The 15,362-nt window shown below is 56.9% G+C and overlaps 1 protein-coding gene across 27 annotated transcripts in view; it reads left to right on the top strand.

Annotated features, from left to right (window-relative positions):
• NFASC (neurofascin) overlaps positions 1 to 15,362 on the top strand; it is a 118,805-nt gene that overhangs the window by 55,585 nt on the left and 47,858 nt on the right. For 23 of the 27 annotated variants that reach the window (XM_068159670.1, XM_068159677.1, XM_068159671.1 and 20 more), the window contains 9 exons: positions 3,953 to 4,064; positions 4,676 to 4,860; positions 6,437 to 6,568; positions 7,486 to 7,629; positions 8,960 to 9,071; positions 9,173 to 9,339; positions 11,022 to 11,169; positions 12,324 to 12,448; positions 13,360 to 13,395. In XM_068159670.1, the coding sequence (XP_068015771.1) occupies positions 3,953 to 4,064; positions 4,676 to 4,860; positions 6,437 to 6,568; positions 7,486 to 7,629; positions 8,960 to 9,071; positions 9,173 to 9,339; positions 11,022 to 11,169; positions 12,324 to 12,448; positions 13,360 to 13,395 (1,161 nt within the window). The remainder of the gene's footprint in view (positions 1 to 3,952; positions 4,065 to 4,675; positions 4,861 to 6,436; positions 6,569 to 7,485; positions 7,630 to 8,959; positions 9,072 to 9,172; positions 9,340 to 11,021; positions 11,170 to 12,323; positions 12,449 to 13,359; positions 13,396 to 15,362) is intronic. The other 4 variants (XM_068159674.1, XM_068159691.1, XM_068159692.1 and 1 more) reach the window with 1 other exon arrangement.

The raw sequence follows: 15,362 nt of genomic DNA, 5'->3' as shown, positions 1-15,362 counted from the left end.
AGCTCCCTGAGAGGAGGCTGGAGCCGGGTGGGGGTTGACAGGAGGAAAGGAAATGGCCTCAGGTTGCCCCAGGGGAGCTTTAGGTTGGACATGAGAAGAAACTTCTTTGCTGCAAGGGTTCTCAAACACTGCAGCAGGCTGCCCTGGGAGGTGGTTGAATGCCCATGCCTGGAGCTGTTGCAAAGACAGAGGGTTGTGGTGCTGAGGGATGTGACTCAGCCTCACTGCCCCATGGCCAGGCAGGATTTGCTCTCTGCCTTTCTTGCTGCCTGTGGGACCAGGGCTGGGTCAGCAAGATGGGGACAGCCCCAGCCATGCCCTGTACTGGTCCCCAGCTGTGCCCTGCAGAAAATGCTGCTCAGCCATTGTCTCATCCTCCCCCAGCCAGTGCCACAGGTTGGTTTGTGCCTCACAGGAGCCAGGGCACGTTTCCTTCCTCCATGGGGGCTTCTGGGGACAAGGAGGACTTCTGTCAGCTAAGAGCAGGAGAGTTGGAGCTTGAGAACAGGAGGCTGTGCCAGGCAAGGGCACTGGGTTCAGTGTCCCTGGCCAGAGCCCTCCCCGTGCCAGCAGGCAGCCTGGGCATCCCTTCCCTGCTGGGGGCACTGGGATGTTGGCATCTCACCATCAGCCAGGAGCAGGAGGGTTCTGAGGGTGCTGGAGAAGGCTCAGCAGAGGAAGAAGCCTTGGAGGAAGGGCTGATGGCAGCACATGGGCTGGGAGTAGTCTGACAGGATGTGCAGGAGAGGTTGGGAGAGGGATCTCCTGCAAAGGAACTTTGGTTGGGAATGGCATCAGCTGCATCCTGTGGCACTGGGAGGTGAGCAAGGGCAGATGCCTCCCTCTCAGGGCCAGGGACCAAAGAGAAGCCCAGGGGTGAGCTCTCCTGTACAGTTATCCTGCACCTCAGCAGCACAAAGGATGTTTGCATCTCCAGGAGGATGCTTCACGCTCTCTGGGCACCACTTTGGTGCTCACAGCCCTCTCTGGGTCCAGCAGGAAGGTCTCTGTGGTGGTCTTGGGCTTCTGGATCCCCTGCTGCATGCCTTTGGTCAGGGGAAAGGGAAGCTGGAGTCACTTGGCTGGGAAAATGAGATCTTGGCTGCACAGCTTACTCCAGATCCCTGCTGAGAGGGGCTCAGGATAAAGCTGCTGCTGGCACTGGAAGGGCTCTTTGCATTTAACACCACCCTGGAACACTTTGTGGGGGCCACTGGATGCAACCCTTCCCTCTTGTGCAAATCTAAGCTCCAAGGCAGCAATTCCTTCCTGAACTGGTGAATCAAAACCTCTTCTCCTCCCCAGCTGCAGAGAAGTGCTGGAGCTTCCCTGCAAGAGTGCTGAGGGTTTGAGTCAGGCTGCCCAGGGAGGTGGTGGAGTCACCACCCCTGGAGGGCTTCACAAGCCTCTGTGGCCATGGTTTGGTGGCCATGGTGGGGCTGGGTTGATGCTTGGCCTTGCTGACCTTGGAGGGGTTTTCCAGCCCAAACTACTCCATCATCCCATGGTCTCCTCCCTGCAAAGCCTCCTTGCCAGCTGTCTGGAGCTGTGAAGGGGAAATGACCTCAATGGGTCTGGAAGGCTTCATCTGGTCTCTTGAGAGCAGAAGTTTCTCACCTTGGTTTTGAGCCAGGAGTGGAGGTCTGGCTTTCTGGCTTGGGTTGGCTTGGTTGGGTTTTATTCCACCCCCCACCTCCCTATTTCTTTCCCTTGTTTTTCCTTTGGCAGCCCTGGGAAGATGTTTTAAGGCTGTGCAGGAGGGGATGTGTGTGGTTATCCCTGCTCCCATTGCTGCCCTCCAGGGAGTTTGAATGCCAGCAGCTCAGGCCTGGGCTGGAGGGGTGGTTGGCTCCTGGCTGACCTTGGTCACAGCTGAACAGCTCCAGTTCCATGGGGGCTGGGACACCAGCACCTTGGAAGCAGAGGCTGTTTCTGAGCAGGGAATAAATAGCCATGGGATTTATCTTCCCAGCTCTGTCTGGGATGAGTAAGACACTTGGAGGGCTCACAGCTTCCAGCTGGAGCTGCTGGAGCAGCACCTCTGCCTCGAGAGAGTTTTCTCTTTCCCCTCCCTGGTATAAATAGCAAACTGTTTCCTCAGGAGTGCTGTGCTAAGGCAAAGCCAACAGCAGCCAAAAGGTTCTCAGCTCTGCAGTGTTGCTGTTGGGTTGGGAACCAAGTGGGAAGGTCACTAATCCCTCTCCCTTATGTTTTAATTGTCATCATTAACCTGTGGCTGGTAAAATCTGGCTTGCACTGCTGCTTCTCTCTCCTTCTTACCCCCCCTGAGCAAAAGGGTTCAGTGAGGGAGGGATCTGCAGCCTGCTGTTAGCCAGCAGGGGCTAAGAAAAGCCAGTGGTGGCTTCCAAACCAGTCTCCCACCCCACCTCCTAATCCCAGGAGAAGAGAGGTGCTCCTGAGCCTGGCCAGAGCTGGGGGAGCTGCTGATCAATATTGGCTTTAAACCCAACCAATGGCTCTGCCAGCCCCCCCAGCAGAGCCCCAGCATGGGCTGGGGGCTCTCAGCAAGCAGGGGCTGGGTCCTCTCCAGAGGTGGGCAAGCAGCCTGTGGAGGACTGAGCCTTCAGGGTGAGGTCAGGATTTGCCTGCCCTGGTAATCAATTAATCAAGTAATTGACTAACCTGTGCCCAGCATGTGGGGGGTGGGGTCTGGGGGGGTGGTGGGGTGACCATGCTACAGGTGTGGAGTTGTTTCAAGGGGCTGGGGCACCTCCTGGGGCACCTCCTGGGGCTGGGGTAACTCCTGGGGCACCTCCTGGGGCTGGGGTCTTTCCCCCTGGGGAGAGAGCTTCCCCAGGCTTTCCCTGCTGAGGGCTGAAGGCAGCTCCATGCACAGCCCTTGAACTCCTTCCCATCCCTCTTCCCAGCCCCTTTTGCCCTGCCAGAGCTCAGGTGGAGGCTTCCCAACGAGACATGGGCATCTCCACAAGCCTCTGCCTCCTGCTCCTGCTGAGCAAGCAAAGCTCTGGGGGCTTGGTCTGCACCCCCAGCCCCCACCAGGGTGGCTTCCCTCCATGGCTCCAGCACTTGTGGTGTCCCTGTGCCAGCCCTGGCCCCGTTCTGTGCCCTTCCCTGATCTCATAACCTCCATCCCTGCTACTGCTGCTTTCAAGCCCATCTCATCCTGGTTTGTCCTCACTGATTCAGCTCTGGTTTGTGGAGTTCCACTTGTCAATGGAATTTATCCCACTAATAGTTCTCTCACCCCCCCCTCTGCAAAGAGACCTTTGCTGCTGTGTGTGTCTAGAGAGAGCTGTCCTGTGTCTCCCCCTGGATTCTCCTCTTGAGCTGTCCTGTCCAGTCCTCATCTTTGTCATTTTTGGTGGCTGAGTTGTTCCTCTCCAAAGGGCTCTCTCCTCCCAGGCAGGGTGGGAAACCTCCTTGGTGCTGCCCAAAGCCCCAAGCAGCTCTTGGATGCTCCATGCTTTGGAGGTCTCTGTGGCAAAGCAGCTCAGCTGTCCAAGCAAACCCTCCCTGTGCCCATTTGTCCCTTCACTGCATGTTCTGTCCATCAATATTTCCATGTCTCACCTGATCTCAGCCCAGCTCTTCGTGCCAGGGGCAGGGCTGGGCAGGGAAGGTGCTGCCCTGGTGGGAGCTGCTGCTGTGGCACCAGGCACCATCCCCCTGGCTCAGCTCCCTCTGCCCTTGTGCTGCTTCTTTCCCTCCCTGTCTGCCAAACAACCTCTCTACTTCCAACACAAACTGCCTGGAGCCCTTCTCTACTTTCCAGGTCCATCCCTGGGTGAGGTCAGCAGCCCAAGCTGCTGCTCAGGAATTTGACAGCTTCTCCCTTACCCCCCCCCCAAAAAAAAACCCCCAACCCCCAACCCCCCAAGGTGGACCTCTGGCCCTGCCTCTGCTGCTGCAGCAAAGGAGACTTTAAAAGCACTTTTCCTTTTGTTCTTGTTTTCTCTCCTGCTGATTTCAGCCCGAGGCATCTCAGAGACAACTCCCAGCTTCATGTTTCCCTACGGGACCTCCAGCAGCCAGATGGTGCTCAGAGGGGTGGACCTCCTGCTGGAGTGCATCGCCTCAGGAGTGTATGTACCACCCCCCCAGCTGCTGGAGATGGGGAGGGGGCGGCCCCCAGGGTGCTGAGTCGCCAGGGGAAGCAGCTCTGCCTAGGCAAAGGGATCCTTCCCCTCCTCTTAAGGGCTGTTAATCGCCCAGCATCACCTGCCTGGAGCCCCAGAGCCTGGGGCAAACAGGAGGGCTGAGTTTTGCAGCCCTGCTCCCAGCAGATTCCTGCTGCCTAAGGATGATCCTCCACTGCTTTGTCCTTAGAGCTGTTTGTGAGCCTCCTGGGTGCTCCTCTTGGGGGGGGAGCTTTGTGGTGCATGTGTTGGCCAAAGCATCCCTGGGCTTGTGGCCACACTCCCAGGGGTGGTGCCAGGCCTGCAGTCTGCATCCCCAGGCACGAGGGTGGAGATGGAGCCTGCTCCTCCATCACCTGGTGACGCTCAGGGCCCTGGTTTTAGGGGCTGTGGGAGGAAGGAGGGAGGCCCAGCAGTTGGATCAATCCTCCTCCATGGTTCTGAGTGGTTCCAAGTGCCAGGACCATCACTCCCCCTCCTCCCCCCCTCCTCCTTTAGGAGGCATTTTAGCTCGGTCTTGCAAACCCCCAGCTCTGAGCTCCTCCCCTTCTCCTTAGCCCAGCGCCAGACATCATGTGGTACAAGAAGGGAGGAGAGCTGCCAGCAGGCAAAACCAAGCTGGAGAACTTCAACAAGGCTCTTCGCATCTCCAACGTCTCGGAGGAGGACTCTGGGGAATACTTCTGCCTGGCCTCCAACAAGATGGGCAGCATCCGGCACACGATCTCGGTGAGAGTGAAGGGTACGTCACCTTGGCCTTGCCTCTCTTCTACCTTCCCAGCCAGCAGCCCAGGGCACACAACCACACAGCTCTCAGCCTTGGAAGGGAGCTCGAGGCTCAGCCAGCTCCAACCCCCCTGCCACGGCCTGGGACACCTCACCCCACAGCAGGTTGCTCACAGCCACCTCCAGCCTGGCTGCAAACACCTCCAGGCAGGAGGCTTCCACCACCTCCCTGGGCAGCCTGTGCCAGGCTCTCACCACCCTCCTGGGGAACAACTTCTTCCTCACAGCCAATCTGAATCTCCCCACTTCTAGTTTTGTTCCATCCCCCTCCCCCCAGTCCTATCCCTCCCTGACACCCTACAGAGTCCCTCCCCAGCTTTCTTGGAGCCCCCTTCAGATCCTGGAAGGCCACAATGAGGTCTCCTCAGAGCCTTCTCCTCTCCAGCCTGCACAACCCCAACTCCCTCAGTCTGTCCTCACAGCAGAGCAGCTCCAGCCCTCTGCTCATTCTCATGGCCCTGCTCTGGACACCTTCCAGCACCTCCAGATCCTTCCTGGAACAGAAGCTCGAGAACTGGATGCAGTGCTCCAGCTGTGGTCTCAGCAGAGCAGAATCCCCTCCCTGGCCCTGCTGGCTGTGCTCCAGGGCTGAGGCTTCCACCACCTCCCTGGGCAGCCTGTGCCAGGCTCTCACCACCCTCCTGGGGAACAACTTCTTCCTCACAGCCAACCTGAATCTCCCCTTTCATGGCATGCCCATGGAGTGGATGCTCTGCCCTGGGGCACCAAGCTCTGCCTCTGGGCTGTATCCAGCCAGACTTCCTTGGTGTCCAAACTGAGCTAGAAGCAGCGTGAGGTGACCTCAGCAGAGCTTCACTGGGGGGCATGGTTGTGGCTTTGTGTGGCCAAAGATGAGGGGAAGAGGGCTTTCCACCCTTGCTGCCCCCCAGGGAAGGCCACCTGAGAGGATTCATTTGGTTTGGTTGAGAGGATTTGGTTTGATTGAGAGGATTGAGGCTGCATTTGGTTGGGAGTGACCCTTGAAGGTCATCTTGTCCAACCCCCCTGCAGTCAGCAGGGACATCTCCAACTGCCCAGGGCCACATCCAGTCTGCTCTTGAATGTCTCCAGGGGTGGAACCTCAACCCCATCCCTGGGCTGCCTGTCTCAGTGTCTCACCACCCTCCCTGTGCAGAGCTTCCTCCTGGTGTCCAAGCTAAATCTCTCCTGCTCTGGTTTCAAACCATTTTCCCTCATCCTGCCACTCCATGAGCCCCTCCCCAGCCTTCCTGTGGGTCCCCTTCAGACCCTGAGCTGTAGCTCTGCAGGATCATAGAATCATACAGAATTGTTAGGGTTGGAAGGGCCCTCAAGATCATCCAGTTCCAACCCCTCTGCCATGGGCAGGGACAACCCACACTAGAGCAGGATGGTGTTCCCTAGCATGGTTTGGGTTGGAAGGGACCTTTAAAGGTCATCTAGTCCAGCCCCTCAATGTTTTCCTTGCCCTAGCTCAGGAGGGAGCTGTGGAGAGGGGCTGGATGAGCTCAGGCTGCTGTGTTTGTGACTGGTGTATTGCTGTGTCTTTAAAGCTGCTCCATACTGGTTGGATGAGCCCCAAAACCTCATTCTGGCCCCTGGGGAGGATGGCAGGCTGGTGTGTCGAGCCAATGGGAACCCCAAGCCTTCCATCCAGTGGCTGGTGAATGGTGAGCCCATAGAAGGTGAGTAAGAGTCTTGCACCTCCTGTGTAAAGCATCTAGCCAAGGGTCTGAAGGCTGAGCAGCAGAGCCAGAGCTGCTGCTGGGGTGCCTGACACCTGGCTGAGGGGGAGGTGTGAGGCACAGCATCACAGCACATGAACCCCCTGCAGCTCTGGGGCAGGGTTAATTGAGCCTCAGAGTCCCAGCATGGTGAGGGTTGGAAGGGACCTCTGGGGATCATCCTCATCTGTGGGGACAAGGAGAGCTTTTTCCAGCTAAAGGCAGGAGAGCTGGAGAGTGAGGAGGATGTCCAAGCCCCCTGCTGCAGCAGGGCACCCACAGCAGCTTGCCCAGGAGCACAATGGCTGGGGGGGGTTGGAAGCTCTGCAGAGAGACTCCACAACCTCTCTGGGCAGCCTGCTGCAGGGCTTCAGCAGCCTCACACCAAACAACTTCAGATGGAACCTCCTGGGTGCCAGTTTGTGCCCATTGCCCCTTGTCCTGTCCCTGAGCACCACTGAGCAGAGTCTGGCCCTATCCTCTTGCCCCCCACTTCCAGCTCTTGCTCCCCACTTCCAGCTCTTGCTGAGCATTGCTCAGCTCCCCTCTGGGGCTGCTCTTCTCCAGGCTCAACACCCCCCTAGGGCTCAGCCTCTCCTCCCAGAGCTGCTCCAGGCCCCTCAGCATCTTTGCAGCCTCCCCTGGGCTCTCTCCAGTAGTTCCCTGTGGCTTTTGCACTGGGGAGCCCAGAACTGGACCCAGTACTGCAGCTGTGGAGCAGGGCAGAGCGGAGGGGCAGGAGAGCCTCGCACGCAAGCTGGCTGCATCCCAGCGTCCACTGCCGCCTGGGCTGAGGCAGGGAGGTGAGCAGTGAGAGGCTGGGGGATTTTCATTGCAGATCTAATGAGTACTCTCTCTCCCTCCCTCTCTGTTTGAAGCTTCTCCCCCCAACCCCAGCAGGGAGGTGGCTGGGGACACCATCGTGTTCCGGGACACGCAGATCGGCAGCAGCGCTGTGTACCAGTGCAACGCCTCCAACGAGCACGGCTACCTCCTGGCCAACGCCTTCGTCAGCGTCCTGGGTGAGAGCCTCTGGCAGGGACAGCACAGAATAAACCAGCTTGGCAAAGACCTCAGAGAGCATCAAGTCCAAGCTGCCACCCAACACCTCCTGGCTAACAAAACCGTGGCTCCAAGTGCCACATCCGATCCCCTCTGGAACACCTCCAGGGCTGGGGACTCCACCACCTCCCTGGGCAGCACATCCCAGTGGCCAACAACTCTCTCTGGGAAGAACTTTCTCCTCACTTCCAGCCTAAACTTCCCCTGGCACAGCTTGAGACTGTGTCCTCTTGTTCTGCTGCTGCTTGCCTGGGAGAAGAGACCAACCCCCACCTGGCTCCAACCTCCCTGCAGGGAGTTGCAGAGAGCAAGAAGGTCTCCCCTGAGCCTCCTCTTCTCCAGGCTAAGCAACCCCAGCTCCCTCAGCCTCTCCTCCCAGGGCTGTGCCCCAGACCCCTCCCCAGCCTCATTGCCCTTCTCTGGACACATTCAGGAGTCTCAATGTCCTTCTCTGTCAGCTGCCCAGAACTGGCCACAGGACTCAAATCCAGATGAAAGCAAACCCCACAGACTGATTTTCTCCCAGCTCCCTCAGCCTCTCCTCTCAGGGCATCCTCCAGTCAAGCTTTAGCACACTGCCAGAGTACCTCAGAGCTTGGAAGGGACCTCCAGAGATCATCCCCCTGCCAAAGAAGGGTCAGCCAGGGTAGTCCACGCAGGAATGCATCCAGGTGGGGGTTGTAGCCAGGTGGGGGTTGATCTCTTCTCCCAGGCAACCAACACCAGAACAAGAGGACACAGTCTCAAGCTGTGCCAGGGGAGGTTTAGGCTGGATGCTAGGAAGAAATTCTGCACAGCAAGAGAGATTGGCCCTTGGGATGTGCTGCCCAGGGAGGTGGTGGAGTCTCCATCCCTGGAGGTGTTTAGGAAGAGCCTGGTGCCATGGCTTAGTTGAGGTTGTGGCTGCCTCCTCCCTGGCTGGATGAGGCCTTGAGCAGCTGAGTCATGCTGAGAGCTGCCCCTGCCCATGGTGGGGAGCTTGGAGCAGATGATCTCTGAGGTCTCTTCCATGATTCTATGGAATCACAGGATCACTAAGGTTGGGAAAGCCCTCTGGGATCATCAGGGCCAACCCTCAACCCAGCCCCACCATGGCCACCGAGCCACAGCCCCTGGTGCCACGGCCACGCTTGTTGTGAGCACCTCCAGGCTGTTCCACCACCTCCCTGGGAGCAGAAAGAGCTTTCCAAGGGAGAGTTGATGAAAGGGAAGGGAGGGTGGGTGAGAAGCCTGGCAGGGGAGCGGTGGTCTGCACCCTGTCTCACTGCCTGTGGGGTGTGCTGCCTGCAGATGTGCCCCCACGGATCCTGGCCCCCCGCAATCAGCTGATCAAGGTGATCCAGAACAACAGGACCCTCCTGGACTGCCCCTTCTTTGGCTCTCCCATCCCCACCTTGAGATGGTAAGAGCTGCAAGCAGGTCCTGTGGCGGGCCAGGAGGGTGGGGAGGGAGAGCTTTGCAGCTCTTCCATCCCCTTACCATAGCACTTGGTGGTGTTGTGAGGTTTAAGAACGGCCAGGGGAACACTCTGGACGGAGGCAACTACAGAGCCCACGAGAACGGCAGCCTGGAGATGAGCATGGCCAGGAAGGAGGACCAGGGCATCTACACCTGTGTGGCCACCAACATCCTGGGCAAGGCAGAGGCCCAGGTTCGCCTGGAGGTCAAAGGTAGGGCCCACAGAGGGCTCTGGGTCTCAGGGATCTTGTGGAGCTGGGCAGAAATAAGGAGGTTGAGGGAGGGTTGGCTGTGGGTTCCAGCAGCCTGCCTGCAGCACAGGAGCTGTGTCATAGCATCATAGAATCAGTCAGGGTTGGAAGGGAGCACAAGGATCAGCCAGTTCCAGCCCCCCTGCCATGGGCAGGGACACCCCACACTAGGTCAGCCTGGCCACAGCCTCAGCCAGCCTGGTCCAGGGCCCCAACCACCTCCCTGGACAACCCATTCCAGGGCTTCACCACTCTCATGGGGAAGAACTTCCTCCTCACCTCCAGCCTGAATCTCCCCACCTCCAGCTTCATTCCATTCCCCCTAGTCCTATCACTGCCTGAGATCCTGAGCAGTCCCTCCCCAGCCTTCCTGTAGCCCCCTGCAGATCCTGGAAGGCCACAATGAGGTCACCTGGGAGCCTTCTCTTCTCCAGACTGAACAGGGAATTGTGTGTCCTGTCCAGGGGAATGTGTCTTCTGCCCAGGGAATGTGTGTCCTGCCCAGGGAATGTCTGTCCTGGGCAGGGAATCACAGAACCATCAAAGTTGGATAAAACCTCTCACATCAAGTCCAACCATCATCCCACCACCACCATGGCCACTGAACCATGTCCCCAGGTGCTATGGCCACACATGGAGCAGCTCCAGGGATGGGGACTCCACCTCCTCCCTGGCCATGACAGAAATTCCCTTTCAATGCTGGGAAAAGGCCAAGGCTGTGGATGCAGTGAGGGTGCAGGGAGGCTTTGGGAGGGGAGGTTGGGCTGTGAGGTGCCATTAGCAATGCAGAAAGGAGCACAAAGTGCCCCTCAGGGTTAACTGAATGCAATAAAACATCTTCCAAGTCAAGCCTCCTGTGGGGCTCTCCTGGGTCAGCAGAACTGGTTGCTGACACAGGAGGCTGGGGAGAGTTTTTTCAGGGGTCAGCAGGAATTAATGGCTTGTTAAATTAATTGATTTGAGAGCTTCAGTATCAGAGGCAGTTTCCTACAGCAGGCTGGACAGACAGTGGCACCTGTGGGAGTCCTGCCCCAGTAAGGTTGCTCTTCATTGAGCTCCTGAGCTGTGACCCATCAGATTCACAGAGTCCTACAGTGGCTCTCAGGTTGGAAGGGACCTCAGAGCTCATCTCCTCCAACCTCCCCACCATGGGCAGGGACTCCTCTCAGCTAAAATCTCACCCAGCCTGGCCTTGAGCACCCCCAGGCAGGAGGCAGCCACAGCCTCCCTGGGCAGCCTGTGCCAGAGCCTCACCACCCTTGACTGCAGAACTTCTTCCTCAGCTCCACTCTCACCCTGCTCTGCCTCAGCTTCAAACCATTCCCCCTTGGCCTGGCTCAGACACCCTCAGGAAGAGTCTCTCTGCAGCCTTCCTGTAGCCCCCTTCAGGTGCTGGCAGGCAGCTCTGAGGTCCCCCTGGAGCCTTCTCCTCTGCAGGCTGCACAGCCCCAGCTCCCTCAGGCTGTGCTCACAGCAGAGCTGCTGCAGCCCTTGGAGCATCTCTGTGGCCTCCTCTGCACTCTCTCCAGCAGCATTGTGTCCTTCTCCTGCTGGGGACAGCAGAACTGGAGGCAGGATTTGAGGTGGGGTCTGGCTAGAGCCAAGTTTTAGTGGCCAACACTTCCTCTGCTGTCTTTGTGCAGACCCCACCAGGATCGTGAGGGGCCCAGAGGATCAGGTGGTGAAGAGGGGCTCCATGCCTCGCCTCCACTGCCGGGTGAGGCACGACCCCACGCTGAAGCTCACGGTCACCTGGCTGAAGGATGAGGCCCCCCTCTACATTGGGAACAGGTCTGTGTGGGATGAGCTCTCCTGGCTCTTTCCATCCCTCCCAGGAAGGTTTCAGGAGCTGCCAGGGGATCATTGTGGCTAAGCATCGCGCTCCCATCCCGGCCCCGTTTGACGCTGTTGGTGCTTCCCGGTGTCCCTAGCTCCTTCCAGCAGCCCCTGCCAAGCAGCTCAGGTGGAGTTCTCAGGACACCCAGCCTTGGACTGCAGGTTTTATTTACAGATGGTTTGGGACATCTTGATAAGCCCACTCTGGTAATAAGAAGCTGCCTCCAAATGAATGTTTATCTGCTGTAATTTCCTTCCCCTGGCTGACTCCCTCCTCATGGAGTGAGATCTGATCACAGGACAGGAGCCAGGCAGAGGTCAGGCTGTTTCCCTGCAAGGGTGATTATTGCAGGCACACAGCAGAGCACATTCACTCATTTCATAGGAAATGAGGGTTCCAAGAATAGCTCAGCATGTCCTCAGCTAAGGAGAGAGTCTCCAGGCCAGAGCTGTACCCCTGGTTTCTTTGGGCTCTGATAGAATCATGGATGTATTTTGTTCTGCTGGTAAAAGGCCTCTAAGCAGCAACCCAACCCCAGCATGGCCACCAGACCACGGCCCAAAGTGCCATGGCCACACTCCTCTTGAACACCTCCCGGGCATGGGGACTCCACCACCTCCCTGGGCAGCCTCTGCCAGTCCCTGACCACTCTTGCAGCAGAGAAATTTTTCCTCATCTCCAACCTGACCTTCCCCTGGCACAATTTGAGGCCATTTCCTCTCCTATCCCCTGAGTCTAGGGAGAAGAGCCCAACCCTCACCTGGCTCCAGCCTCCTTTCAGGGGTCTGTAGAGAGCAATGAGATCTTTCCTCAGCCCCCTCCAGGCTGAACACCCTCAGCTGCTCCTCCCCAGCCCTGTTCTCCAGACCCTTCCCCAGCTGTGTTGCCCTCCTCTGGACCTGTTCCAGCCCCCTCAAAGTCCTCCTTTAGAAGCCTTTCCTCAGGAGCTTTCTCAGTGTCTGTCTTCAGTGTTCTCCTGTGCCTGGACATTTCTCAGTGCCTTTCTCTGGGTGTATTTAGCCCTCAACCCTACTGCCTGATGTGCTTAGGCACAGCTGTGTGCTCAGGCACAGCTGTGTGATGATCTTCTTCATCCCCCCCTTTTAAGGATGAAGAAGGAAGATGATGGCCTGACAATATTTGGGGTGGCTGAAAAGGACCAAGGGGATTACACCTGCGTGGCGAGCACGGAGCTGGACAAGGACTCGGCCAAAGCCTATCTCACTGTGCTAGGTAAAGCTGCCCTGCACCACCCCTGCCTCACAGCTGAGAGCTTCCTTTTTCACCCCCCAGCCTGGCTTGGAAGGTCAGGCAGGAAGGGTGAGCTGTGCTCGTTGCCCTCTGAAGCAGAGATGCTGAGGGAGATGCTGGCAGAGCAATTGTGCCGCGGCTGCAGGACTCGGCAAGGACAAGCTGCCTCCTCTCAGCCTCAGACATTGAACTGGAGCCCAAGAAAACTTCCATTGGAGACAAGGGAGGAGGGGGGGGAAAACAAACCAAGGAGAGGAGTTATTACACACAGCTAAAAATATCCCAATGTGAGCCTGGAAGCTCTGGGAGGACAGCCTGAAATTTGCAAGGGGATTTCAGTGAATGTCAGGGTGCTGGAAAGCCAGGGCTGGAGGAGCCTCTCCTAACCTTGCAGGGTGTCCCCTTTCAGGACAGGGAGTGACAAACCCAAGCCCATTCCCTCCCTAACCTCCCCAAGATTTATCAATCCCTGCTCTTGGCCAGCTCAGATCTGCCTTGGTGGGAGAGCCCCAACCTGCCAGCGCTTGCTGGCACAGCCCCACAGCCCCCTGCAAAGCCCAGAGTGCAGCCTCAATGCTGTCTCCCTAATGACTTGACCGAGCTTGATTGATTCTTCCCTTCCTCTCCCCCTAATGGCTCATTAACTCTCTAGCAGGCTGCTGGCTCCCCTCGGCTGCGTGTTAGGATGGCTGAAGGTGTGCAGCACACGCCTGGAGGCCTCGAGGGGAGGGAAGAAGCAGCTCTGGGCCCCAGGCAGGAGCAGATCCTCAGCAGGCTGTAGCCCTGGCTGTAACTCGATGCCTGCCAGGTGCTGCTGCGGCCAGCCAGGCTTAATGACTCCACTAACCCTGATAACAACCCACCCTGATAACAACCCATCTCTTACCTTGCAGCTGTCCCTGCTAACCGTTTGAGAGACTTACCCAAAGGTAATCAGCACTAATTCGTTTGGGTTCTGTTCTTGGCTGTATTTCCCTTTTTTTCCCCCCCTTTTTTTGTCCTTCCCCCCCCTTTCCATTTTTTCCCTTTTTTCCCTTTCCCCCCTCTTTTTTCCCTTTTCCCCCTCTTTTTTCCTTTTTTGCTTTCCCTTTTTCCCCCCTTTCTTTCTCCCTCCTTTTTCCCTTTCTTTCTCCCTCCTTTTTCCCTTTCTTTCTCCCTCCTTTTTCCCTTTCTTTCTCCCTCCTTTTTTCCCCCTTTCTTTCTCCCTCCTTTTCCCCCCCTTTCTTTCTCCCTCCTTTTTCCCCCCTTTCTTTCTCCCTCCTTTTTCCCCCCTTTCTTTCTCCCTCCTTTTTCCCCCCTTTCTTTCTCCCTCCTTTTTTCCCCCTTTCTTTTTCCCTCCTTTTTTCCCCCCTTTCTTTATCCCTCTTTTTCCCCTCTCATTTCCCCTCCTTTTCCCCTCCCTTTTCCCCTTTCTTTCCCCCATTTTCCCCTTTTATTTCCCCCTTTATTTTCCCCCCTTTTCCCCTTTTCTTTTCCTCTCCTTTTCCCCTTTTCTTTTCCTCTCCTTTTCCCCTTTTCTTTCCCTCTCCTTTTCCCCTTTTCTTTCCCTCTCCTTTTCCCCTTTTCTTTCCCTCCTTTTCCCCTTTTCTTTCCCTCCTTTTCCCCTTTTCTTTCCCTCCTTTTCCCCTTTTCTTTCCCTCCTTTTCCCCTTTTCTTTCCCTCCTTTTCCCCTTTTCTTTCCCTCCTTTTCCCCTTTTCTTTCCCTCCTTTTCCCCTTTTCTTTCCCTCCTTTTCCCCTTTTCTTTCCCTCCTTTTCCCCTTTTCTTTCCCTCCTTTTCCCCTTTTCTTTCCCTCCTTTTCCCCTTTTCTTTCCCTCCTTTTCCCCTTTTCTTTCCCTCCTTTTCCCCTTTTCTTTCCCTCCTTTTCCCCTTTTCTTTCCCTCCTTTTCCCCTTTTCTTTCCCTCCTTTTCCCCTTTTCTTTCCCTCCTTTTCCCCTTTTCTTTCCCTCCTTTTCCCCTTTTCTTTCCCTCCTTTTCCCCTTTTCTTTCCCTCCTTTCCCCCTTTTCTTTCCCTCCTTTTCCCCTTTTCTTTCCCTCCTTTTCCCCTTTTCTTTCCCTCCTTTTCCCCCTGTCTTTTCCCCTCCTTTTCCCCCTGTCTTTTCCCCTCCTTTTCCCCCTGTCTTTTCCCCTCCTTTTCCCCTTTTCTTTTCCTCCCCTTTCCCCCCTTTCTTTCCACCCCCCCCACCCCCCTTCCCCCTTTTCTTTTTCCCCATAGAATCACAGAGCTGGCAGGGCTGGAAGGGAGCTCAAGGCTCAGCCAGCTCCAACCCCCTGCCACGGCCAGGGACACCTCACACTACAGCAGGTTGCTCACAGCCACATCCAGCCTGGCTGCAAACACCTCCAGGCAGGAGGCTTCCACCACCTCCCTGGGCAGCCTGTGCCAGGCTCTCACCACCCTTCTTCCTCACAGCCAATCTGAATGTCCCCACTTCTAGTTCTGCTCCATCCCCCCCAGTCCTATCCCTCCCTGACACCCTCAAAAGTCCCTCCGCAGCTTTCTTGGAGCCCCCTGCAGATCCTGGAAGGCCACAATGAGGTCTGCTGGGAGCCTTTTCTTCTCCAGACTGCACAACCCCAACTCCCTCAGCCTGTCCTCACAGCAGAGGTGTGGGGGGTGGGAAATAACACTGAAGCTTTTGACCTTTCCCTAGGAAGATTTCCTTGCTGCTAGTGCAGAGTCATCACACAGCTTGGGTTGGAAAAGACCTTCAAGCTCACCCAGTCCAACCATCCTCTGCCTCTGCCGAGGCTGCTGCTAACCCATGGCCCTCAGCACCACATCTCTGTGGCTTTGAAACACCTCCAGGGATGGGGATTCAACCAACCACCTCCCTGGGCATCCTGTTTAAGAAGCCCTTCAGTGAAGAAGTTTCTTCTAATGTCATAGAATCAAT

This window comes from Melanerpes formicivorus, unplaced genomic scaffold (assembly GCF_026170545.1).
Source record: "Melanerpes formicivorus ecotype bairdi unplaced genomic scaffold, bMelFor1.0.p_v2 SCAF_46, whole genome shotgun sequence".
NCBI classification, from domain to species: domain Eukaryota; kingdom Metazoa; phylum Chordata; class Aves; order Piciformes; family Picidae; genus Melanerpes; species Melanerpes formicivorus.
The sequence above is the reverse complement of the archived record's forward strand: the minus strand, read 5'-3'. Positions and strand labels throughout refer to the sequence as shown.